The 25,759-nt window shown below is 36.2% G+C and overlaps 1 protein-coding gene across 5 annotated transcripts in view; it reads left to right on the forward strand.

The window, feature by feature from the left end:
• Positions 1–25,489, forward strand: part of Srpk1 (SRSF protein kinase 1) — a 68,414-nt gene extending 42,925 nt beyond the window's left edge. For 2 of the 5 annotated variants that reach the window (XM_078020125.1, XM_021721959.3), the window contains 10 exons: positions 277–442; positions 2,043–2,068; positions 2,706–2,919; positions 3,294–3,713; positions 4,085–4,185; positions 8,705–8,812; positions 17,395–17,464; positions 20,645–20,737; positions 21,049–21,141; positions 23,042–25,489. In XM_078020125.1, coding sequence (XP_077876251.1) covers positions 277–442; positions 2,043–2,068; positions 2,706–2,919; positions 3,294–3,713; positions 4,085–4,185; positions 8,705–8,812; positions 17,395–17,464; positions 20,645–20,737; positions 21,049–21,141; positions 23,042–23,226 — 1,476 coding nt within the window. In that variant the 3' untranslated portion in view covers positions 23,227–25,489. Of the gene's footprint in view, positions 1–276; positions 443–2,042; positions 2,069–2,705; positions 2,920–3,293; positions 3,714–4,084; positions 4,186–8,704; positions 8,813–17,394; positions 17,465–20,644; positions 21,142–23,041 lie in introns of those variants that run through there. The other 3 variants (XM_040282559.2, XM_005318768.5, XM_078020124.1) reach the window with 3 other exon arrangements.
• The last annotated feature ends 270 nt before the right edge of the window (positions 25,490–25,759 follow it).

Below are 25,759 nucleotides of genomic sequence, written 5' to 3' on the forward strand. Positions count from 1 at the left end.
TTTTATTTTAAAAATCAGGGTTTTTTAATTGCTAAAATTAAGGGTTTTTTCCCAGCCCGTGGGGTGTATTGTGTCTATCTTGTTTGTAATTATTGAAAATATCTAAATCTCCTTTACCTATACTTAAACAGTTAAAGGGTATGCTGAATATTTGTTGTCAGTCTTTATAATTTACCTAATTAAAGATTATGTCCAAATAGAATTAGCTTTATAAAACTTGGAAATCTAGACCAATCTTCTATATTGTGTTTACAAATTTGCTGTATTCTCATTCAGGTGTTACAGGGTCTGGATTATTTACATACAAAGTGCCGAATTATCCACACTGACATTAAACCGGAAAACATCTTGTTGTCAGTGAATGAGCAGTACATTCGGAGGCTGGCCGCAGAAGCAACGGAATGGCAGCGATCTGGAGCTCCTCCACCTTCAGGATCTGCAGGTATATTGGGCAAAGAGAGGCTTTGCTCTCATTGGAAGTTTAGATAAATTTCTACCATTGTTTATTGCCAAGGTGTTAATAAGACACTATTTGATCATTTAACTGTAAAATATTTAAGAAACAGAGCAACCTTCAGGAGACTTTTTTCTCATTATTCCTCAGAGATTCTTACAGACATGTTATATATTAAAATAGCTAATTTGTATTATTGTATAAAGGTGTTATTTCTTTTATTTGATGACCATTTTTGCTGTGCTACTGCTTACCATGATCCTACATGATCACTTGTGGATTTGTGGTCTGCAGAGGAACTTGGGGGAGGGTTGGTAGAGGGGTGGTACTGGGGATTAAATTCAGGGGTGCTTGACCACCGAGCCACATCCCCAGCCCTATTTTGTATTTTATTTAGAGACAAGGTCTCAGTTGCTTAGCACCTCACTGTTGCTTTGAATTTGTGATCCTCCTGCCTCAGCCTCTGGGGCCACTGGGATTACAGGTGTGCACCACTGCACCTAGCTAAGACCTTGGGTTTACGCACTGGGATGAGACTTTGATCTTAGTTTCACCATTGACTGGGAGACTTTGGCTGGCTGACTTGATTTCAAGAGTTACCATGATTAAATTTCACATTGATACATTTATGAGCATGCCACGGAATAGTATATGTTGAATAAATTATGGTTGTGAACATTTTTTCCATTTTAGTAGCTCAGTCATATTTGAGGAACTTTCTTGATATGCAGGTTCAAACAACAGTTATAAAGTTTCTTTAAAGGAAGGGCAAAAAAGGAGGAAACAAGAAGTTAAAACAAGAGTTTAGTTTTGCACAGTGAACAAGTTCTAGAGTTCTTTTGTACAACAATGTGGGTATAGTGAGCACTACTGAACTGTATATTTAAAAATGATTGAGGAGGGGCTGGGGATGTGGCTCAAGCGGTAGCGCGCTTGCCTGGCATGCGTGCGGCCCGGGTTCGATCCTCAGCACCACATACCAACAAAGATGTTGTGTCCGCTGAAAACTAAATAAAATAAATAAATATTTTTAAAAAAATGATTGAGGATACATTTTTCATTATGTGTTTTTTTACCGTGTTTATAAATGTTTTTTAAAAGAAAGACTAAATATCCTACCTAAATTAAACTGTTATTTATAATATGTTCTATAGCAAATTACTGTAGTTCTTGGTGTCACCTAGGCCCCTCTCCCCCACTCTTAAAATTGACAAGTTCCAAGGGGAAAGAATTTGGAGGTGGAAGTGCAGGTTGGGGATGAGGTGCTTGTTACTTGTCACTTTCTATTTTAAACAGTGTGTGGGAATGGGAAAATAGATGATTTTAGCAGCATTAATAGTGGAAACCAGAAATTAGGACTTAGCCCTTTGCGTGTATTAATGCTACCTGGGAAAGGATTCATTTTAACTTTTTTAAGGTTTGGCAACTTTTGTATGCATTATTTGTTTTCTTTAAAAATAAGGATAATGTGGTTTCTAATGAAGTCCTTAAAAACAATAGACTGTTCAAGAAAAGCTTTTCATTTTGGTTGGGTATCTTGCCTCCTAAATACTACTAGAATTCTTACTTGGTTTTCTTTTCTTTTCAGTCAGTACTGCTCCCCAACCTAAACCAGTAAGTATAAGGGGTTTCTATATTTAATTCTGATCAATGGGCTGTAGGCATGCATTCTTCTCTTATGGATAGTCTCTGTTTAAACAGAGTTTGGAAACCAAGGGAGAAAATATTCCTGCGCTTCTGTAATTTTCTTCAGCAAATTCCCATGCATCTTCAGCAAATCTGTACTGGTGATGCTTCTATAAATTTGAGTGTCCGAGAGTAAACTAGCCCCACAGACCACTTAAAAGACCAAGATTTGTTGTGTGGTTTCATAAGAATATCTGCTGGTGGTTTTCTTTTCTTTTCTTTTCTTTCTTTCTTTTCTTTTTTTTTTTTTTTGGTCCAACGATTGAGCTCAGGGGTGCTTAACCACTAAACGACATCTGCAGCCCTTTTTATATTTTATTTAGAAATAGGGTCTCACTAAGTTGCTGAGGCTGGCTTTGAATTCGAAATCCTCTTGCCTCAGCCTCCCGAGCTGCTGAGATTACAGACTTGCACAACCACTCCTAACTGCAGCTTTTAAATTATTGGAAAATCTTAGGGAAAGAATGAAATATAATTAGGAAGTATTTAAAGTTAACAGTTATCTCCAACTAGGGATAATGGATTAGCCACCTGAAGGCTTTATCTGTTTGTAATCTCCGCCCAGGCTGACAAAATGTCAAAGAATAAGAAGAAGAAATTGAAGAAGAAGCAGAAGCGCCAGGCAGAATTACTAGAGAAGCGAATGCAGGAAATTGAGGAAATGGAGAAAGAGTCGGGCCCTGGGCAAAAAAGACCTAACAAGCAAGAAGATTCAGAGAGTCCTGTTGAAAGACCCTTGAAAGAGAACCCATCTAATAAAATGACCCAAGAAAAACTTGGTATAAATAGAGCATCACAAAAATTACTTTATGGCACAATTTAACATTAATATATCATTGTTATATAATATAGTGGTTTCATATATAAGTACATCTCTGGGAGTGTCCTTATAAGGATTTAGATCTTTTCATAAACGTTAGGCAGGTGACATACAAATGTAATTTCTAATTTTTCTCAGGAATTAGAGCATAGACTTTGTTTAGTCATTGGGTAAGGATAAAAAGATCTTTCTTCTTCCATAAATAGGTTTTAGATATTTAATCATGTTTTTATGTCACTCAGTATAAGTTCTAGAAATGTTTAATCTTGTGAGAAATTGTTGTTTCACTCACATACATACACATACGTCCTGTTTTGTTTGTTTGTTCCTTAGAAGAGTCAAGTTCCATTGGCCAGGATCAGACACTTATGGAACCTGGTGTAGAGGGTGGTGCAGCAGAAATTAATTGCAATGGAATAATTGAAATCGTAAATTATACTGAGAACAGTAATAAAGAAACATTGAGGCTTAAAGAGGATCTGCATAATGCTAATGACTGTGGTGTCCAAAATTTGAAGCAGGAACCTAGTCTCCTAAGCTCCCAAAATGGAGACAGCAGCACAAATGAAGAAACAGACTCTTGTACACCTGTAACTTCTGAGGTGTCAGATACCATGGTGTGCCAGTCTTCCTCTAATGTAGACCAGTCATTTGGTGAACAGGACATCAGCCAACTTCAAGAAAGCATTCGGGCAGAGATACCTTGTGAAGATGAGCAAGAGCAGGAACATAATGGACCACTGGACAATAAAGGTATCCATGCAGATACACCAACACTTCTCCCCTGCACAACACATTCATGATTTCTAGACTAAAAAGTACCATTGTTTTTGTAACTACAGTTTTACAGCAGGTTTCCAAGTTCCCTTTAATATGTAAAGCACTAGCTAACTTTTAATTTTATTGGTTGTGTATGGGCTTCAGAATATTTCACTTGGTGCTCTGATCACAGAGGTTTTAATTGTAGAAATAGAAGTTATTGCTGTGTTCTTTTTGTCTTAGAAAACTTATTATAGGTTGCCAGTTGAGGGCCTGTTTAACTCTTACCTTGGAGAGAATCATTAGAGCCCTTTGGGGTTTTTTGTTCATTAAATAGTTTTATTGACAGTGCCTGTTGTGTGTAGGAAAATCCACTGCTGGAAATTTCCTCGTTAATCCCCTTGAGCCAAAAAATGCAGAAAAACTCAAAGTGAAGATTGCTGATCTTGGAAACGCCTGTTGGGTGGTAAGTTAAACTTGTCTTCGTGCTATGTTTTGAAGTGACTTGGAATGAATAAGAATTTAGACTTAGTTATGGGAAAATAAAACATCTGTATTCATATCATCACTTAACATTTTAGTAAATATAGTTTCACATTTTTTTAAACCTTTTTTTGGAAAGTTCAGATATATCTATGAAAATAGGAAAAATAATAAAATAATGAACAATCCACCCTCAACCTCCACCTGTTTACCCATCACCCACATTCAGTAAGATGAACTCCTGGGCAATCTTGTATTATCACTATTATTCTCTTTTCATACCTTTAATGGCTGTGTTCATAACCTCCCTCCACCCAACTTCTTTTTTCAAGACTGCAATCTAACTTAAAAATTGTGATCTTTTAATTCACTTAATATGCTTTTTATATTAAATCAGATGGTTACATAGTATTCCCTATGTCTTTAAGCATTTTTGACAGCTCTTTGTGATTGATAATCTTTTGCATGAATCTGTTTATAGTTATCTTTAGGACATGTCCTAAAGGTAGAATTGCCAAGTCAAAAATTAGGTGATTTTTTTTTTTTTTAAGGCTTTTAGATATATAGTGCCATATTACTTACAGAATGGTTTCAATGTAAATGAAGACTACTCAAAAACGAAAGAGGAAATGATCCAGAATCCAAGAGGATCCCATTTCCAGTCTTTATTCTAGAATATTGTTAAAACATTTTAGAAGAAATAAAGCTAGAGCTGAGTGCTGACTGATAGGAAGATTGAACAGCTTTCCAAGTAATTAGAATCACTCTTCCATACTACTCTTGTAGTCACCCAGAGCTTCACCTATATGACTGGTAGTAAGTGCTCTAACCTCCCTCACTTTCTTCCTCCTGCTACACTTGCCTTCTATGTTGTTGGTAGCACAGCTATCAGAGTAATCATTCAAGTTTCAGATAGTCTCCAAACCTTCATTCTGAGGTCCTACTCAGAATGAATGCCAAAGTTCTATGGTCCAAATACCACTAAGCAAAGAGCACTTACTGTCCCTCCCACACTGTGTTTGGCTTTCTCCCATATTTTCCTACACAAACATAATTAGCAAACCACCACTCATGAGTCGCTCTTCCTCTGTCCCTTCAGTTTCCCCCCGTAGTACTTAACACAACCTGATACTCTATATTTGTCCCTTTTCCTGAAATATATGTCCTACCACGACAAAGATTTTTTGGAGTCACTGCTGTATCCATAGGACTTAGTGCCTGATACATAGTAGGTGCTCAATAAATAGTAAATGAATCTTAGCGAATAATATTGGTTCTAACAAATACCACACTCTTCAAACATCAAATGTTGTCACCTTTCTGCCCGCCTACCCCATTTCAAGTTTTTTGCCTTTGTCTTTGGAACACTTTCTTGGCATGCTTGCTTATTGATGTGTAACACTTCTTCGTTCTGGTATAATGCTTCCTGTCCCTTTTATTACAGAAGAATAAATCTCTTCAGCTATTACATGCATATCTTCCTTTTTATATCATCTTTACTAAAATGACCTTATATTCTTTTCACCCATTTACTCATTCAGCATTGGCACATACTCTGAACTGGACACTAGGACACAGTGTTCTACCTTGCTGGATTCTGCTCAGCTCTCACTTTTCAGTAATCTATTTAGCATATCAATGACTGGTACCCAGTAATGAAATTTTACATAATTTTTAAAGAGCTTGGTGGTGGTGTTGTTTTTAAGAAATTATTACACCTTTTGTGTTTTGGTTATCAGGTATGCATGTACACAATTTAGAGACAATTATAAAGACTTTGATTTTAAAACGTGTTATTCTTTTTGCCAGTTTTTCACTCTCATGATGTATTTACCTTTATATAAATAATAAATAACACAGTTATAGTAGGTCTTCCCCCCTTCACCCCCCAATTCTACCTGTTATTTCTTTCTGGAAAATAGGACCCCATCTATCACCACTACCCCAGTCCCCATCTTGCAAATGTCATATCATTTTTTCCTAGATGAATGTTCTATACTTAAATTATTGGGATTCCTTTTTCTTTCTGCATTATTTGGCTTGCTTAATTTTCTTTGTAATATTTATCACTTAATTCAACTCTATAGTTTTATCCAGTGATGTAAAATACTCATGCTTTAATATGGACAGATACATTTGGATATTATTTCAGCTTAATTTTCCTAAAGAGCTCTGTCCTGGAACCTGGAGTCTTAATCTGTGTTCATCTGATTGGGTTGCCCATTTGTATTTCCCTTCACCATCATCCTATAGTTTATTATTTTCTCTGTCTTTATAGCCCCTGTTTATCAGCTGTCTGCTATCCTTTTTTTTTTTTTTTTTTGCAGAGGACTTGAGACCTCTTCAATACCATATTTCATTATACATTTTATGCCAAATTTTTTTGTAAAAAAAATGAGGTGCAGGGCTGGGGTTGTGGCTTAGAGGTAGAGCACTCGCCTAGCATGTGTGAGGTCCTGGGTTCGATCCTAAACACCACATAAAAATAAAATAAATATATTGTGTCTACCTATAATTAGAAAATAATTTTTTTTAAAGTGGGGTATAACCAGTATGAGAAGCTTCTTTTAAAAAAAAATTGTGCTGGTATTACTTAAAAGTCATTTATTACTAAATGATTATACATGAAATACTTGTGAATATATGTAAATGCAGCAGTGACAATTATGTGGTAGAGTACAATAGCTATAAGAAAGAGTACGAGATTTAGGGGAGACTTTGAATGTCTCGTAGTCTTTATTCTGGTATTACATTCAGTTGACTATGTTTAAAGAATTTTAGGTTAAAAGTAATTATCCTTCAGAATTTGTCAAAATTTATTCATTGTCTTTTAGTTTCCATTCTTCCTGCTAATAACCAATGCCACCCTGAATCTTCATCTTTTTATGAAAGCTTTTTCCCTTGCAGAAGTCTATAATATATTATTTTATATTGATGAGCCTCACTAGAAAACTATTTTCATCTCTTCGGCTAAAGATTTGGTGTGTACTTTGAATTTTGAAACTAATTCTTTGGGTTTGAATCTTTTATATTATATTCTCCTCTTTAGTGTCCATTCTGTACTTCTGAAATACCTTTATACAAATATTAAAACTCTTACATAGGTCCTCTTCATCTCTTACCTTCCTCTCCTATTTTCTTTCATTTCCTCCCCACCCCCCTAAAGATTTTTTCTTATAGATCTCATTATTTCTTATTTCTCTTATTATACTTCCACTCTACAAGAGTTATTTGGTTCTCTTGTTTCATTTGTTCTGTGTGGGTTGCTTAGTGGGACATATATCCCTAGCCTTTTTTTTTATTTTGGGACAGGTTCTTGCTAAATTGCCCAAACTGGCTTAGAACTTGCAATCCTCCTGCCTTAGCCTCCCAAGTCAATAGGATTGCTGGAATTATAGGTGTGCACCAGCTTAATTCTCTCATTTTTAAAAATAACGTCCTGTTTTATTCTAATATTATTTGAATTTTTTTCCTTTATATAGGTGAAACTAAGAAAACTTTTCTTATTATTCATTTAATTTTTAATTATGAAAATTTTCAAACATGGACAGAAATAAAATAGAATAATGAACACTCAGACCAGATTATTTTGAAGTATAGTCCTATATATATTTTTTCATTCATACATGACTCTTATGTATCAAACCCTGGGCCTTATGCACATGAAGGGATCACACTACTCTGTACCTGATCCACATTTCCAGCCCTTTTTGGTTGTTGAGACAGGGTCTTAATAAGTTGCTCTGCCTAGCCCTGAACTTGGGATCCTCCTGCCTCAAACTTCTGAGTAGCTAGCATTACAGACATGTGCCATTGTGCCCAGCCATATTTGATGTTATTTTGAGGGATTAAAGGTGTACACAGGAATGAAGAATTCTTTATAGGTGGTATGAGTGGTTATAAATGTCTTAAAACCTACAACTTTTAGTTGTTGTTGGTTTTTTGAAAATACCTTTTATTTATTTATCTATCTATCTATCTATCTATCTATCTATCTATCTATCTATCTATCTATCTATTTATTTATTTATTGTGTTGAGGATCAAACCCAGGGCCTTGCACTTGCTAGACCAGTGCTCTTGTTGAGCCACAACCCCAGCCCAACTTTTAGTTTTCATAATGAAAACATAGCTAAGACAGTTTGAGTTGAATCTGAGTTTCATTTGTTGAAGTAGTCTGTTAATTCTAGACAAATGAGCAACATAATTTTTGTTTGGATTAACAATTTTTCATTTCTTATAAAGCTATTGTTATTTCCTAAATCTGTTTGTCTATATTAAATTTATTGTCATCTGGTACAAAAATAATTTGGAATAGCATATGGTAAGGCTAAGGATTGTTTGGTAATAGCTTCAAAATGATACTTGAAAAGTTAGCTAAATGGAAACTTTGGGGAAAAACTTAAAGAGAATTTATTTTCATCTTCATTATTAAGTAATCCTGACTTGTTGCTTTTTAGAATAAATGAATTTTAAAACACTCTTTCCTTTCTATTTGTTCAGCACAAACATTTTACTGAAGACATTCAAACAAGGCAATATCGCTCCCTGGAAGTTCTGATAGGATCTGGCTATAATACTCCTGCTGATATTTGGAGCACAGCATGCATGGTAATGTTTTGTATCCTTTGACCTTGTTTCATACCTTGCCCTGTTTCAGCAGACCAGCAAATTAACAAGCAGAAAAAGAACTTATCATAGGTGACTTGTCATGGGAACTATAAATCCTGTGTCTGGAGGGTCTAAATTAAAAACAACTGCTGTGAGGTTGATTTGGATTAAGTTACAAGTACTCTCACCCTTATAGCATTGATCTATTTGCAGGTAAGGCACACCTGGAAACTTTTATTCTGTACAACTCAGCAACTTCTCAGACATTTTTTTCATCTTTGGAACTCAAAATATGAAGCCAAATCAGACATAGATTCATAAGTTGTGTCTTTGTCCCTAACAAGCAACTACTCAAGTAGTCAGATTTAATTGATATTAAAAATTTCCCACAAATAGACTTACATTAAAAGGTATTTTATCATTTCCTGAAATGGAGTATACTCTTTGAGATCTTTTATCACTGTTTGTCCTATTTATTTATGTACTTCTCTTTCACAAAGTTATAAACCCCATGCTGAAGAGAATAATGTTGGTTATATGTGGCTAGCATGTTTTCTGTGGGTACTTGCAGTGCAGTTCTGATGATAACTACCTGGAGTTCTTGTAGACTTGACAGGTTAAGGGCATAGTTATCCATAAGACTGCCCTTATTTCAGACTCCTGCCTCAAGCCAAGTGTCCACAAGTCACCTGCTCTTCAGGCCAACTGGCTACAATAAATTCAGGGATTCTCTTTACCCCTTCAGAAAACAGTTTTATGGTAAAGGATACAAAATCAAGATGAGACATAGGATGAAGTGAGCGGGTGCCAAACATGAGATTTCATTAATTGGGCATGATTGAACCATTGGCTATGCCTTGGAATACGATCTCCATTCCTCATGGATGGATTCTAAGGTTGAGAGTGCAGAAAGCCCCAACCCATTAGTCAAATGGTCTGTCTTCCCAACATTTCCAGCCTCCATTCTAAAACTATCTAGGGGCCTGCCATACGTAAACTATCTAGGGGTCTGCCATACCATAAATTTAGGTAAGGTCCAGGAGGCCCACTTGGGAATTCCAAAGCTAAAGGTCCCCTCCCAGGAAACTAGGACAAAGACCGATGTATTTTTTATATCACAGGGCTTAATATTTGTAAACCATCAAATGAATGAACAGAAGCATACAAAACTCACTTCAGGAAGGATAGATTGGAAGCTTCAACTTCTTTCAAGTCAGATTACTTTCATCCATGAAAAACTTGGTTTTCAAAAATAGTAAAAGTTGAGGCTAGGGCTGTAGCTCAATAGCAGCATGCTTGCTTAGCATGCGTGAGGCACTGGGTTCGATCTTCAGCACCACATAAAAATAAACAAATAAAGCCATTCTGTCCTTCTAAAACTACAAAAAAATTAAAAAAAAAAAAAAGTAGTAAAAGTTGCCAGGTGTGATATGTACGCTTTTAATTCCAGCAACTCAGAAGGCTAAGCCAGGAGGACTGCAATTTGAGGCCAGCCTCAATAACTTAGGAAGCTCCTATCTCAAAAATAAATTTTAAAAGTCTGGGTGTGTAACTCAGGTAAAGCACCTCTGGGTTCAATCCCCAATACCCAAAATGGTAGAGTTAAAACCATGAAAATGTTAAAAAGAAGAAGTAATAGTAGTACTAGTAGTAAGGTAAAGGATGCAATTAAATGCTACAATTTTCTTGACCAAGGGATGGAAAGCACTTATGAATCAATATCATGAAAACTTTAGCCCTACTTTTTTTCCCTAAATTTCTCTCATTCTGCCAATAAATATAGGAAATGTTGCCTTAAATTTGTCATATACTAAATAAGTATAAATCTCATAATTTCAGAAGTGCTGGATCGATGGATCATCAAATGCAATTAGTTGATAAAAAGGTTCTGACCCTTTCTGAGAGCCTAAAAAACAAGTCCAGAAATTGCCTTCCACATTATTGATGGAGATAAAGTTAGAAGGGCATTTATATAAAGGGTCAGGACAAAATATCTGTGAAAAACATTAAGAATTAACAATCTCTCAGGGCATAGAGGAAGATCACTGGCAGGATGAAATTCTTCCTTGCTGTCTTTTAAACATCCTTTCCCCTTCAGCTATTCGGAAAAAAGTTTATAGTTTCCAGTAAGATCTTTTCTTGTAGCTGTTTTATTGTTGTTGTTGTTATTTTTGTTTTTTGTTTTGTCTTGGTTTTCAAATCTTATCTCTGAAATTCGGGACAGAATTGGTGGGAAACTGAATGTGCCTATACATAGTAAGGAAAATTGCGTATTTTTATCTATCCCTGAAGTTACATCTGACTAACTACTGGTATGTTTACGGGGAAAAAACTAGAGAATATAACTTTATTTCCCCTGACATGTTTTATTAAGCAAGGGAATGGCTCTGGGAAATGGAAAAAGGGTTTCATTCTATTTTATGTTGTGAACTCTAAGGCTGCTAAAAGGCCCTAAGCTATCAGAATCCAAAAGTGATGTATTTGATCCATAAAGTTTTTCCTGTCATCCCCATCCCTAACCTGAGCTGCCTGAATGAAAAAGCAAAACAAATGACCACATTACTCAATAGTTATTTATATTTCACCAATGATGGTCACCTTTATTCTGCAGCAATAAGTCATGGTGGTAGGGATACAATACCATTTTAATGAGTAATATTTTGAGTTATTTTCATATCTCATACATATGAAGCCATGGGTTTGCTATTTCTGTTGTTACTATTGCTGCCACTGCCAGTTTTCTGATAAACAGATATTATAACATGTTTAAAAAAATAGAATACTTGGGACTGAGGTTGCATGCAGCTCAGTGGTTGAACATTTGTCTTGCATGCATGAGGCATTGGGTTCAATCCTCAGCACCACATACATACATACATACATACATAAAGATATTGTGTCCATCTACAACTTATATATATATATATATATTTTTATATATATATATATATATATTTTAATAGAATATCTCAACTGGGCGCAGTGGCACACACCTGTAATCCCAGCAGCTCGGGTGGCTGAGACAGGAAAATCACAAGTTCAAAGCCAGCCTAATAATCTAAGATGCTAAACAACTCAGTGAGACCCTGTCTCTAAATAAAATACAAAATTGGGCTAGGGAAGTGGCTTAGTGGTCGAGTGCCCCTGAATTCAATCCCTAGTACAAAAAAAAAAAAATCTTCTTCTTACTTCTCTCACAGGTAGAGAGAAGATCTTTGTAGCTAATGTAAGCAGGGGTATTTGGATTCCCAGACATTGCTATTAGTGAAGGGGAAGAACATGGCAATTTTTAATAGGGAAGGAAGCCAGGGGAATTGAGAGAAGCAAACATTTGCTCTCCAAGGATGATAGAGTCATAGTTGGTTGATTATAGGTCCTGCATTTTCATTGTAGACCCTGCAAATAGCACACAATTAAGAAGGAGGACCCTAGATCCCTGGGGCAAGGTAGTCTTCTTTTGATCATGAATAGCTTCAACAAGTCAGTTCACATAGTTGTATGTTAGAATATATTATCAAAGTTATCAAAAGTTTAATTCCAAATCTATAGCAGTATCTTATCCTTATTGTTTAGCTTGTGTTTGTACCAATTAATGTCAGACTTAAGTCTATTGACTTTCCCTACTAAGGGGAGAAAAAAAAAAGACTTGGTTCTTGGCCTTTTTCTATTTTCCTGGAAGATTCCATGACATCTCCAGTCTCACCTCTATATTTCATCTGTTTTTTTGTGTCCAACTATATCCTGGGCAACTCCATTTGAATATCTAATAAGCAGCTCAAATTTAAATTTTTAGATCAAAAGATTTGATCCACATATTCAGTTTTTGTAAATGACCCTTTGTTCACCCACTTAAAAAGCTCAAATCCAAAACTTTTAGGTTAATTCTTAATTCTTTTCTCCTTTTGCTCTATACACCTAGTTCATCTGCAAGTTCTACCTCTAATATATATCCAGTACCAGTCACTTCTTACCTTTTCCATTAACCCATTATGTCAAGTCATCATTGTTAAATACATAGACCACTACAGTGGCCTCTTCTTTATTAGCTTCTGTTTTTCTCTCTTTGGGGTACAATCTCTCATAATAGCCTGAGTGATCTTTTGGGGGGAGGTGGTACTAGGGATTGAACTCAGGGACCCTCAACCACTGAGCCACATCCCCAGCCCTATTTTATATTTTATTTAGAGACAGCATCTCTAAATAAAACAGTGCCACACTGTTGCTGAGGCTGGCTTTGAACTCACGATTCTCCCTTCTCAGCCTCCCATGGGATTACAGGTAATGTGCCACTGTGCCTAGTCTGAGTGATCTTCAGTATTAATCAAATCATGTTATTTTCCTGTTTTAAATTCTTGAATTGCATCTATTTTAGTCAATTTTTTTTTCTTTAGTCACATTAAGCTCCCTCTTACCTCTTAGTCTTTCTCCTTCTACCTGTATAGGTCTTGTCTCAACATAACCTCCTGACCATTATGATCCAGTGGTCTGTAACTGAGCTATATCCCCAGCCCCATCTGTGTTGTTTTAATTACTGTAACTGTCAACATTTTAAAGTTTTTAGTGTACAGTGTTTCTTTTTTAAGTGGAATTGTTCTCATGGTTTATTTATCTATCTTTCTATTTATTTGTTGGTTCTTGTAGATGGACAGCTGCCTTTATTTTATTTGTTTATTTTTATGTGGTGCTGAAGATCAAACCCAGTGCTTCACACATGCTAGGCAAGCGCTCTGCCACTCAACTACAGCCTCAGCCCCTCTCATGATTTCCTTCTCAGATAGTTCATTGTTATTGTTGGATAGAAATACTACTGATTTCTGTGTATTGATTTTAAATCCTGTAATTTTACTGAATTTGGAGTCTTTAGGGATGGAGATACACACACAAACACACACACACACACACACACACACACACACATAATGTTAACTGTGGTTTCTCATATGTGGCCTTTATGCTCTTGTGTTACATTCCTCTTGTACCTAATTTGATGATACTTTTTTATCATGAATGGATGTCACATTTTTTTCTTCATCTAATTGGTTTTTGTCCTTTGTTCTATTAATGTGTTGATTCACATTTATTTGTCTTTGTCGAACCATCCACGCATCCCCGGAATATGGTGATGATCTTTGTTTGTTTTTTTTTTAGGTGTAGATGATTTCTTTATTTTTATGTTGTGCTGAGGATCGAACCTGGGTCCCGCCCATGCTAAGTAAGCGCTCTACTGCTGAGCCACAATCCCAGCCCCATGTGTGATCTTTCTAATTTGCTCTCAAATTCAGTTTGGTAGTATTTTGGCATCTTGATTAGTTCTTTTCAGTGCCGGGGATAAAACTCAGGGCCTTACATGGGCTAGGCAAGTGCTATGCCACTGAGAAACATCCCCAGCCCAGTAATATTTTCTTGAAGAATTTTGCATATATGTTCCCCAAGGATATTGGTCTGTAATTTTCTTTCTGGTAATGTCCCTGTTCTGGGTTTGGTATCAGGACAATGCTGGCCTCATAAAAGGAGTTTGAATATATTCCCTCTGCTTCAGAGTTTAAGGAGGACTAGTATTGTTTCTTTTAATGTTTTCTAGACTTCAGCAATAAAGCCATCAGGTTTTGGGTGTTTCTTTGATGGGAAAAACTCTTTTGTTACTGATTCATTGTTCTTACTTGTTACTGGTCTGTTTCAGGTTTTGTATTTCTTGATGATTCAGTCTTTGTAGGTTTTATGTATCTAAGGATTCACCCACTTCTGAGTTATCCAGTTTATTGGTATATAAATTATTCATAGTAGTCACTTATGGCCCTTTGTATTTCTGTGGTATCAGTTGTTAAATGTTTCTTCTTTCCCTTATTTTGAGCCTTCTCTCTTTTGGTTGGGGAGGGTGCTGGGCATTGAACCCAGGGCCTTGTGCACGCAAGGCAAGCACTCTACTAACTAAGCTATATCCCCAGCCCAAGAGCCTTCTCTTTTTTCCCCTTAGTCTAGCTAAAGATTTGTCAATTTTGTGATCTATTTTTTTAAAGCCAGCTTTTAGTTTTGTTCATTTTTATATTATTTTTTATAGTCTTTCATTTATTTCTGCTTTAGTGTTTATTATTTCCTTACCTCTCCTAACTTTGAGCATAATTTTTTGTTCTTTTTCTAGCTTTCTGAGTAAATATATTATTATTTGAAATCTTTCTTATTTAATGTAGGCATTTATTGCTATAAACTTTTTCTTAGGACTGTTTTTGCTATATGCCATAAGTTTTAGTATGTGTCATTTTTTATTTTTAAATTTTATTTCTGTTTATTTTGTCCATTGAACTTAGGGCCTTTCAGCTGCTAAGTATATAGTCCACCACTGAGCTACACCCCCAGGCCCCATTAAGCACTCTAAATAACATCATATCTATTTTTTTAACTTTAATTCCACTATATTTACTGTAGGAGACTTGAGATTTTGCAAAAGTACTGGTTTCAGAAATTTTTGTTTCTGTGCCAATTTTAGACTATAACCCTTAGGTTATACAAGGTAGAACAGGTATCTGTTCTGTTGGTGTGACTTAGTTTTATAATGAACTGCTAAAACAAGTAATGCCTAACAAGACACCATTGCATTCCTGACATTATGGAGACAAGTAGTTGATTCCTAGAACTGTCTTGAAACTTGTAGTTAACCTCACTCAAGTAATTTTGAGAAAGGCTGTCTTGAAATTGATACTGTCATGAAACTGATACTGGTGAGCCATCAAGACCTAAACTGGGTCTAATTTGAGAATGTGAATAAATTCACCCCTCAGTCCTTTTTCTTTTTCTTGGGATTGAACCCATGGTTGCTCTAACACTACATCACCAGCCCCTTTTATTGTTTATTTTGAAATAGGGTCTCTGAGTTGCCCATGCTGACCTCAAACTTATGATCCTTCTGCCTCAGCTTCCCAAGTTGCTGGGATTACAGTACCCACCATATGTGTACCACCATACACTTGGCTTGCCCCTCAGTTGAGATTATCTTAGTACCATTGACTCAATCAAAATTGACCTATGTCTGCTGTTAGCTTATAACTGTACTTTCACATAAGTAATGCCATTTTAAGAAACTGCTAGTGTGATAGTTATTTTTTGAAAAATCCATTTGTAATCAGTGAAAAGTTCACGTAACCTCATTATCCAGGTGTGCTGTCCTTTACGTACTGCTTGACATTCCAAAAGAATTCATCTCTTAAAAACCTCTCAATGTTTTGCAAAAGGTTTTCAGTTCACAGGAGATATGTGCCTTTCTTTTCCTAGTTGTGAATGCTGACCTCTACTGGTTACATAAAATAGAGGGACTCCCTATACCCTTGACATTTTAACTTTTTCTGAGTTTCCGTAGACCTAGAAATTGGAAATTCCATCTGAGACTATTTAGGGAGTATTTTCCACACAAAAGTTAAGAATAAACTTTTTATCAGTGACTAAAGAGTCATTGGTAGAAATATGTGAGTACTTGATTTCGATTTAGGGTACAGAATTCAGTTTCTAGCCATGTAAAATTATAATGTAAAAAACACCTGCTCTTATGAACAATTTAGTGAGTTAGAATTACCTTAATATTCAGGTATGTCCTTTCCTAACCAAAAATGAAACTCAGGAGGACTGAATTGCTGTTTTTTTTCCCCCTGACACATAATAATTGAAACAACAGATATGTATGTGTGTATGTATATATAGAAACACACACTGTACCCCATAAAATGCACAATTATTAGGTGTCAGTCGTTCATTTTTATGGGTACAGTGTGTTGTTTCTATATACAGTGTATAATAATCAAATTTGAGTTACTGGCATATCCCTCACTTCATTTATAATTTCTGTGTATTAAGAATATTCAGAGGGCTGGGGATGTGGCTCAGCGGTAGCGCGCTCGCCTGGCATGCGTGCGACCCCGGTTCGATCCTCAGCACCACATACCAACAAAAGATGTTGTGTCCACCGAGAACTAAAAAATAAATATTAAAAATTTCTCTCTCTCTCTCCTCTCTCACTCTCTCTTTAAAAAAAAAAAAATTAAAAAAAAAAAAAAAGAATATTCAGAGTGGTCTGGGGATATAGCTCAGTTGGTAGAGTGCTTGCCTTGCATGCATGAGGCCTTGGGTTCAATCCTCAGCACCATAAAAGAATATTTAGAGTCATCTCCGATAGCTATTTTGAAATATACTATGTAACAATGTGTTATTGTTAATTATAGTTACCCTACTGGGCAGTAGAATACTAGACTTTCTCTTATATGTGACTTTGTACCTGAGACCTTCAAGATTCCCAACCTCCCTCATTCCCTGCTTGATTATTTTTTTGTTTTTTCTTGTTTGGTTTTTTGTTATTGTTGTTGTTCCTTATTTTTTCCCTGTGGAACATCAGTCCAGATAATTTTCTCTTTTTTTTTTTTCCATTTTATTAAGATACAGGTGTGGAAGAAAAGTTCTTTAGGAGTAATTTTAAGACATTTTTTAAAAAATGGTCATCTATAGATTTTTTCCAAGAATAAAATTTCTTGAGTCAAATAGCAATAAGCATTTACCAAAAGCCCTCTTTAATGCTTTGTATACTATCCTCTTTTTCTTAGGCCTTTGAACTGGCCACAGGTGACTATTTGTTTGAACCTCATTCAGGGGAAGAGTACACTCGAGATGAAGGTGAGTCCCCTTAGCCAAATTTGTCTGTGCATGGCAGTTTACTTTCCACATGTGGCTAATATCATTTGCCCTAGTAATCTTGTTAGTGTGCCAAGTATGTATAAGACCACAAAAGATAGAAATTTAAGAAATATTTCATATTAGATACTAGATATACTAGGTATTTTATAAAAGATACTAAAAAGCTGTAAACGGATGGTTGGCATAAGGCCACAACTGGTAAAATGAAAATTTTATTTTGACAAGTAGTTTTTTATTCAACATCCAGTTACCTTTCTTTGTAGGTCTGTGACTTGTTCTTTACCCAGTTTAAATATACCTGTTCATAAACCTGTTCTCAGCTGTGCCTTCAACTTTATTTGGAAGTCAATAATCTTCATCTAGAAACACTACTTGACTATAGATACCATCCTATTTACATAAATTCTATGATACTTTTCACTTTTCTGAAATATAAAGCTTTAATTTTTCTTTTTAAATGATATTCATGTTTAGAATGCCACTTAAAAACAAAACAAAATGATCGTAAATTTTTCAGTACCCTGTAAGGAAAGCCCCCACTTGTTTGCTTCATCCATGAGGCTAAGGAAGCAGACATTGTATTTGAGTCTGATTTTTGGTGGTGACATCCAAATAACTAGATGAGTTAATAAGCTGAGTGAAAAAAATGGTTAGAAGTTGGGCACAGTGGCACACACCTATAATCCCAGTGGCTCAGGAAGCTAAGACAAGAGGATAGTGAGTTCAAAGCCAGCCTCAGCAGTTTAGTGAGGCCCCATACAACTCAGCAAGATCCTGTCTCTAAGTAAAATATAAAAAGAGCTGGATATGTGACCTAGTAGCTAGTGCCCCTGGGTTCAATCTCTGGTACCAAAAAAAAAAAAGGTGATAGGGGTGGAGGGACTAGGGATATGGCTCGGTGGTAGAGCACTTACTAGCGTGCCCTATACTCTGAGTTCAGTTCCTAGCACTAAAGAGAAAAAAATGATTAATGTTTTTTTTATACTCTTCAATTAATGTTTGTTTTGTTTGCAGGTTTAATGAGGGTTAGTTTAAGGGAGTACTTACTTAGCACAGCCCAGTGGGAAGAACATGTGCTTCACTGGCTATGCTTTCCTCCAGGTTTTGGGAAATCACATTTTTATGTTCTATGAAACCAAGAATGTTCTCTGTTCCTTAGTGTGGTCCCCTCAGCTTTTAATAGGCAGTGTTAGTACAGCCTGCTGATATTTCTAACAAAGCCCAGTTGGGAAGAGATGTGTTAATTCCCATAGCCAGCTACCTGTTTTGATTGGTGTAGTTTGGATACTTTCTTAAAATGTGTGTCCTTTGTAAGAAAATACTACAATAATTGCCCATGTACCCACTTTTCTCCCCTGTTCTTTCCTTGTCTTTTTTTTTTTCCCCCTCCTCTGAGTTGTAAGTTGTATGTTATACGTTAACAAACAGTGTTTTTTAAAAGCCTTATTATCTATTTCTAGGGAAGTAATTTTTTTTTCTCTTTACTTTCCTAGAGTCTTTATTAATACTAGTATTTAGTACAGAATACACATACTGGCTAACATCATATTGAGTGGTACCTTAAGTTATGAACCTGAAAAATTGAAATATGTATGTGAGAAAAATCTGATGAGAGAAAACCATCTTGCCTAGATATTTAGATTGTAACTTATTTCCTCCTATACAAGTCAATACTGATAATTGTTAGGTCAAAGCCTTGCCTTTCTGTTCTATTCTACTGCAGTTTGCCCCATAAGAGCAGAAAAAAAAAAAAACAACCTTAATCCCGACTGTGTATGTATAGTTTGTTAATAGTCATGCTATACTGGGGCCTAAAATAGAGTATCCGCTTATTATTACATTCCACAGACCTAACTCCTGGGGTAATACTTGATAATTTTGCATATTGATATGTCAATCCTGTGATTAATTAAAATGCAAGAGATAGGTTGCTGGAACTAAATAACAATTCCAAGGGAAAAATAATTCCATGGTATAGAACTAGTGCATAAAAGAAACTATAAGCTATTCATTCATTTGTATTTTCACTTTGGTTGTTGTTAAAGTATACATACAAAGACATTTATTTGCAGGTTTTGCCTAAAATTGGCAGAAATTTTAGGCAAAATTTTTTGACAGCCAGGTACTTAATAACCAGACCATAAACTCAGTCAAAACTGCTCAGAGGTTGTAGTAAATTGATCAATGTAAAATCCTTTTTAAATGACACCAGTAGATCTTTAATAGGAGAAACAGATAAAACTTGAGACTTTCAAGATTTCCAGATAATATTGTTGTCTCTAACATGTTATGATATTTATAAAAGTGTTTTTCTAGTTATGAGCCATTGGGCTATTAAATCTCTTCATATTCTTAGTTTCTGTCTCTTGAAGAATGAGAACAGTAGGACAGCTGATTTTTTTTTCTTTTCATTATAGTGACATCCAAATAACTAGATGAGTTAATTACTGGCTAGTACCAGCTTACCATCCCTGCTAGCAATCTGCCCACCTCCTGGCAGTGCTCACTCTAGGACATATTAGTAGCCTGCAGTCAAGTAGCTATATTCTTTAAAACGTTTGTGCTAATTTAAAAGTGATTTTGGGCGGGGGTTGGGGGGAGAAAAGCTCTGGGTTAGATAAGACAAGATATGAGTTGTCATTTTAGTTTTAGCTCTTTTAGCTCTCAAACTTTAAGTAGGCCATTTAGTCTCTGAAGTTCCACCTTTAAAATGTGGCATTAATCTTAGCCTGTTTTTTTAGGGTGACTATAAATACTCAGTCATATGTGAGGGCTTTGTCGTGAACATTCCTAGATAAGGTGATGTTTTAGTCCTTAAAGCCCAGAATAGTGTTACAAATAAATAACAGTTCTAAATTCCTAAAGCAAATTGGCATTTTGTTTTAACCTTACCTGAAGAACCTACCTAAACCTATATAGAGACAAACTAAAAAGCATAAAGTTATAGATAGTCTGTGAGATCCAGAAAGAGACTTGCCAGCTATGATCAGGTAACCAGCCACCTGAAAAAATGCCTGGCCTTCCCAGTCTTGCCTTGAATATCATTGGTTTTACTTGTAGTTACTTTAAACACGTAGTCCTTGAAAAAGCTATTCATAAAAAAAAAAATCTCTTTAACAATTTGTCCTTCATCCTGTTCTTCTTACCCTTCTATTTTAGACCACATTGCGCACATTATAGAGCTGATAGGCAGAATTCCAAGACGCTTTGCCCTCAGTGGGAAATATTCACAGGACTTCTTCAATCGCAGAGGTAGTATTGCTAAAATGAGTTTCCATCTAGGCCCCAGGGATACAACTTCAGGAAACAGAGCATTCACACCAAGACTGTTTTTAGTTATCACTCAGGTCCCACTGGAGTGGGTACCCAATGTTTTTATGATATTCTGGATTCTCCATTAGATGGATAGAGTCCACCTCTTCCCATTTAGGACAGAAAGCAAGCTGAAATGCTTTACAAAGAGGTGTGCATGCTACTCTTTCTGCCAGTGTATAGAGCTGCATTTGTTACTCCTGTTATGTATGTCTTTTTTTCCCCCCTCTTGAAATGTTTGAAACATACAGATCACATTGCATTGATCATAGAACTTCTGGGGAAGGTGCCTCGCAAGCTCATTGTGGCAGGAAAATATTCCAAGGAATTTTTCACCAAAAAAGGTAAAACAAATGTGTTTGTTCCCAGACATTAAGGGGGCAAAAATACTTAAAAACGAAAAGGTAAGTACTGCTGGTTACATATTTCCACTACCCTACAAAATGGTTAGCCTACCTTGAATGCTAATCTGTGATTTAGCAGAGGGGTGAAATAGTCAAAAGGAGAGATAAAGCTGAGTATCCAATCTCAGCTTTTCCACTAGCTGATTTCTACTTAGGGAAGATAATAATTTATTCTTTCTGTTAAATTAGTTAATATATGATTACTTCTACTGCAGCACTGCTGGGAAATGGACAAATTTTTGCTGGTGTTCTGTTTACAAACTGCCTCTACCAAAGGCCAAGTGGTTTGGTTTAAGCTTCTTAGGAGTCGGAACTACATCTCAGTCATCTTTGTATCCCAGTGATGCCTAACACAATCACCCAGACACCTTGTGGGTTAGCCGTACAAACTGATTTAGTACTTTTTTAGTGTCATAATTTGTTATTACATATTAATGAAAGAAACAGATAAGACTCTCACTTTAAACTTTTGACTTGATCATGTATCTCTTATGCATTCCTAATAAAACTGAAATATGAAAAGCTAATCTAGAAGGATCTAGAAAACTGTCTGGCCTGTTTTTCTACATCGTGTCGTGGTTCTCCTTTTCATCACAACTGCTACTCAAATGCTTAGAAAAATTATTTTTCTCAACCCTTGACAGGAAGCATTCTCAGAATCATCATTCTTTCTTACACAATTTTTTGGGCATGAAAATGGGGAAATGCTTGTAAGGGTTCTTCCTTGTATGCAAAGTAAGATTAAGGTATGCAAATGTAATTGAACAGGCAACTCTCTGCCCACAGAAAAGACTCCAAGTAAGTGTCATATATGAAAAAGTGTTTAGTAGCACTTACTTTAATAAGTCATTGATAATTGACTATACTTTCTAAATTGTCACTTCAGCTGAGTGCATTGGTACATGCCTGTAATCCCAGCTTCACAGGAGGCTAAAGTAGGAGGATCACTTGAGCCCAGGATTTTGAGGCCAGCTTGGGTACCACGTAGTAAGGCCTCCATCTCCCAAATAGACAAAATATCTTTAAAACATTGCCACTTCAAGGTTGCATGTGTAGCTCATTGGTGAATACTTGCCTATCACACACGAGGCCCAGGGTTTGATCTCCAGTATTGCAAAGAAAGTGTCACTTCAAAGAAGCAATTAATTAGATTGAAGTTTTAGTATGATGCTGCTATATGTGAAATCTGTGTCAGGTATGTTCTTTTAGTTTTGCTGCTTTTTATACATGTTGCCATGGTATTAGCTCCTTATTTTAAAATCACATTTGTTTTACAGCAACATTTCCTAGAACCAATATTTTCTAGACTTGTTTGTACTTTTTCTTAGCTCAAATTGGGTATAGTGGCACACACCCGTAATGCCAGCTACTGAGGAGGCTGAGGCAGGAGGATCATGAGTTCAAGGCCAGCCTGGGTGACTTAGGGAGACCCTATCTCAAAATAAGAAAAATTAAAAAGAAGTAGGGGTGTGGCTCAGCGGTCGAGTACTTGCCTTAGCATGTGTGAGGCCCTCAGTCTGATTCCCAGTACTGCCAAAAGAAAGAGTACAAGCAAATTGTTCTTAATGTGTAGACCTGGATATATGAGTATACAGACATTTAGTGAATAACTAGTTTTTGTTGAGATGTATCCAGTTTGACTGGGACCAAAACAAACCTGAGGGGAGAAAACAAATCGTCTTAAATTTTTAGTACCTTATGAAAAATAGAAGCACTTCATTTCAAGATTAGAGAAGTGCTTTTTGAATGATTCTTTGTAGACTACCTGGATTGGTTCCTGGATTGTCACATTGTCACTTGTCAATGTTGGTCAGTTTCTTTTGTACTGTCTTCACCACAGGTGACCTGAAACACATCACGAAGCTGAAACCCTGGGGCCTTTTTGAAGTTCTAGTGGAGAAGTATGAGTGGTCTCAGGAAGAGGCAGCTGGCTTCACAGATTTCTTACTGCCCATGTTGGAGCTCATCCCTGAGAAGAGAGCCACTGCTGCCGAGTGTCTCCGGCATCCTTGGCTCAACTCCTAAGTCCCTGCCCAGCACTGCAGCAGAGATCACCACACTGACCACCCCCCACCCACTCCCTTCCAAGCATTTCCCTCTTCTCTTTTCAGGGCAAAGCTCTTTCTTCAAGGGTTTCTAGATTTTTCTTCGTCTTTTTTTATTCTTTAATCCAACATGTTCATTTGGGTTTGCTCACTTGAACCTGTGGAGGTCCCCACAGCCATTCTGCATCCTAGGTGAATTTGGCCTTGGTAGGGCTCTGCCAAAGACTAATGGACTAAAAATGTGAACAGCCTCTTGGCCTATACCTTTGCCTTTCCATTACAGCATCCTTCAAATTATAATAACCCTTTTTAAAAAGAGCCTTTAAGATATATGAGCCCATCTTTTTATTCATGGACTCTACGAGTCAAATTTTCTAGTGAATATCCTATTGCCAGCATAAGGATGAGGAGGGAAAGGGTGTTCATTCTGTGTACAGCAGAGACATTAAACTTGCTGTATCCAGGCTGCATCATCTACCTGGATTGTTTCTGTTGTTTTCTATGTTATTTTCCCTGCGACTTTTAATCTACTACCTTTTTAAATGAGCTGTATAAACACCAAATTTGGGTACCATATTATCACAATTCAAAGCACTGTCATATTCCTTTCATCCTTTAATAACTCCAAGATCCTCAAATCTTCTGATTTTTAAATGTAAACAGAAATGGAACCATTGTGTTAACAATTTCTTGAAAACCTCAGATGTTCTGCAAGTAGCCCTTTCCTATATGTCTTCTGTTACCCTAAGAGCAGAATTTACTTTGATGGGCAGTTAACATTTTTGGGTTTGGTTGGTGTGTTTGGTTTTTTTTTTTTTTTTTTTTTAAATTCCTATCTGGCACCTGACTCATTGTACTTGAGTTTATTGCCCTATAACTAAAGGATCAGGGTGACTAGAAACAAGATCTGAGTTTCAGAGCTTTCCCATTTAAAGAGAAAATGCCTTAGAGTTCTGATTCTTTACCAAATAGTTCTCTACTTTTATTTATAGCTTTTTCTTTACCTTGCCCAAAGTTCTGGCTTTGAGCAGTTTCCCTGTGTCTTTGCTGTTCTCGTTTCTCAGATGCATGGGGTCTCTAATAAAACCCTGGAGGAAGGAACCAAGGGGAAGGTTGGGATGGCACTTTTTCAATGGCTTCTTTTTTTTCCCCCCTGTTGGTTTTGTAAGATTAACCATTCTCTGCTGCTATTTCCTTGCATAATGTAAGTTTTTAACTGCGATTTTGAGATGATTGAAATGTACTTGAGGCTTTTTTTTTTTTTTTCTCAATTTGAAAAGGCTTTGTGAATTTTATTTTAGGATTGACCTCTCCTAGACTTGCCCTAAACATCACATATTCCTTGGTTAATATGAGCAGCAAAAGAGGGAGGATTGGGGTCAAGCCACTTATTCAGCATGGACCAAGTAGGCCTTGGGGATTACAGCATTCTCCAGAAGTGGCTTTAGAACTCTAATTTGCAGAAAGTCAAGGAGGTGCAACTCAAGGTTCTACTAGCAAGCAACCTATGAAAATGTCGGACATCCGCCTTTTTATATGGAAGATTGTTTCAGTCATTTACTCACCAACAATGACAAAGGAAAAAATGTCATTATGCAATCCATTTAACCCATAACCATATTACTCTGAGGAACTATCCAGCTACTCATCGGATCCTTGATTGGTTACTCCTGAAATCAGACATGTTCCTGTAGAAAGAATTTTAAGTCATGTCTATGCACATATCAAGAATAAAGAACTTGTATCAAACAACGGCAGGGAAATCCTTCAGCAGTTCTAATCCACTTTCGATTTTCAACTATATTTACATCTAAAGCAATAGCAGACTTACCTGAAATCTCTTCTACATTGTAAAATCAATTGTAGAATTCAGGAATTCTGGTGAAATAACCAAAAAGCGAACAGAAGGCCCCTTTTTAACAATTGATGGGAAATTTTAATAGGAGAAAGAACATGTAACTTTGTAAATGTTTCCCAGCAAATAAGGGCTTTTCCCCCCCTACTATTTAAAGAGCCAGATAAATTAGAAGATCTGGAAAGTGGCAGCTGTAGAACTTGATCTTCTAAGTACTTCACAAACTTATTGAGCTTAATCATAATACTGTCAAATTACTATGATCCCAGGAAAGGATTTCTATTTGCTGTTAAAAATAAAGCCCTGATACATTTTTATTCTTTCTACTGAGTGCATTGTCTGTTTTCTTAATAAATGCAGTACAATAAACAAATTATTTAATAACCTACATGTTTCCAGAAATTTCTGTTTGTTTCCGAAGTTGGTCTGACCAAAAACAGTTGGAGGAAAAGATTGCTTAAATGTGCTTATTGAGTTTAAATTTGCACTGAAACTACAACTTGAATACTTGCCATTTGTGGGGTTTGTAGTTTTGCTTCTAGCTTTTAGTTGTGGAATTAAAGCACATTTAGGAGAATTTTTAAGAAAATTATTTCCTGCATCCAGTAGTGTTTTCCCATAACATTTGCAGTGTTTTCCCTCAAATTAATAATTCAAT

Source organism: Ictidomys tridecemlineatus, chromosome 8, assembly GCF_052094955.1.
Source record: "Ictidomys tridecemlineatus isolate mIctTri1 chromosome 8, mIctTri1.hap1, whole genome shotgun sequence".
Taxonomy (NCBI): domain Eukaryota; kingdom Metazoa; phylum Chordata; class Mammalia; order Rodentia; family Sciuridae; genus Ictidomys; species Ictidomys tridecemlineatus.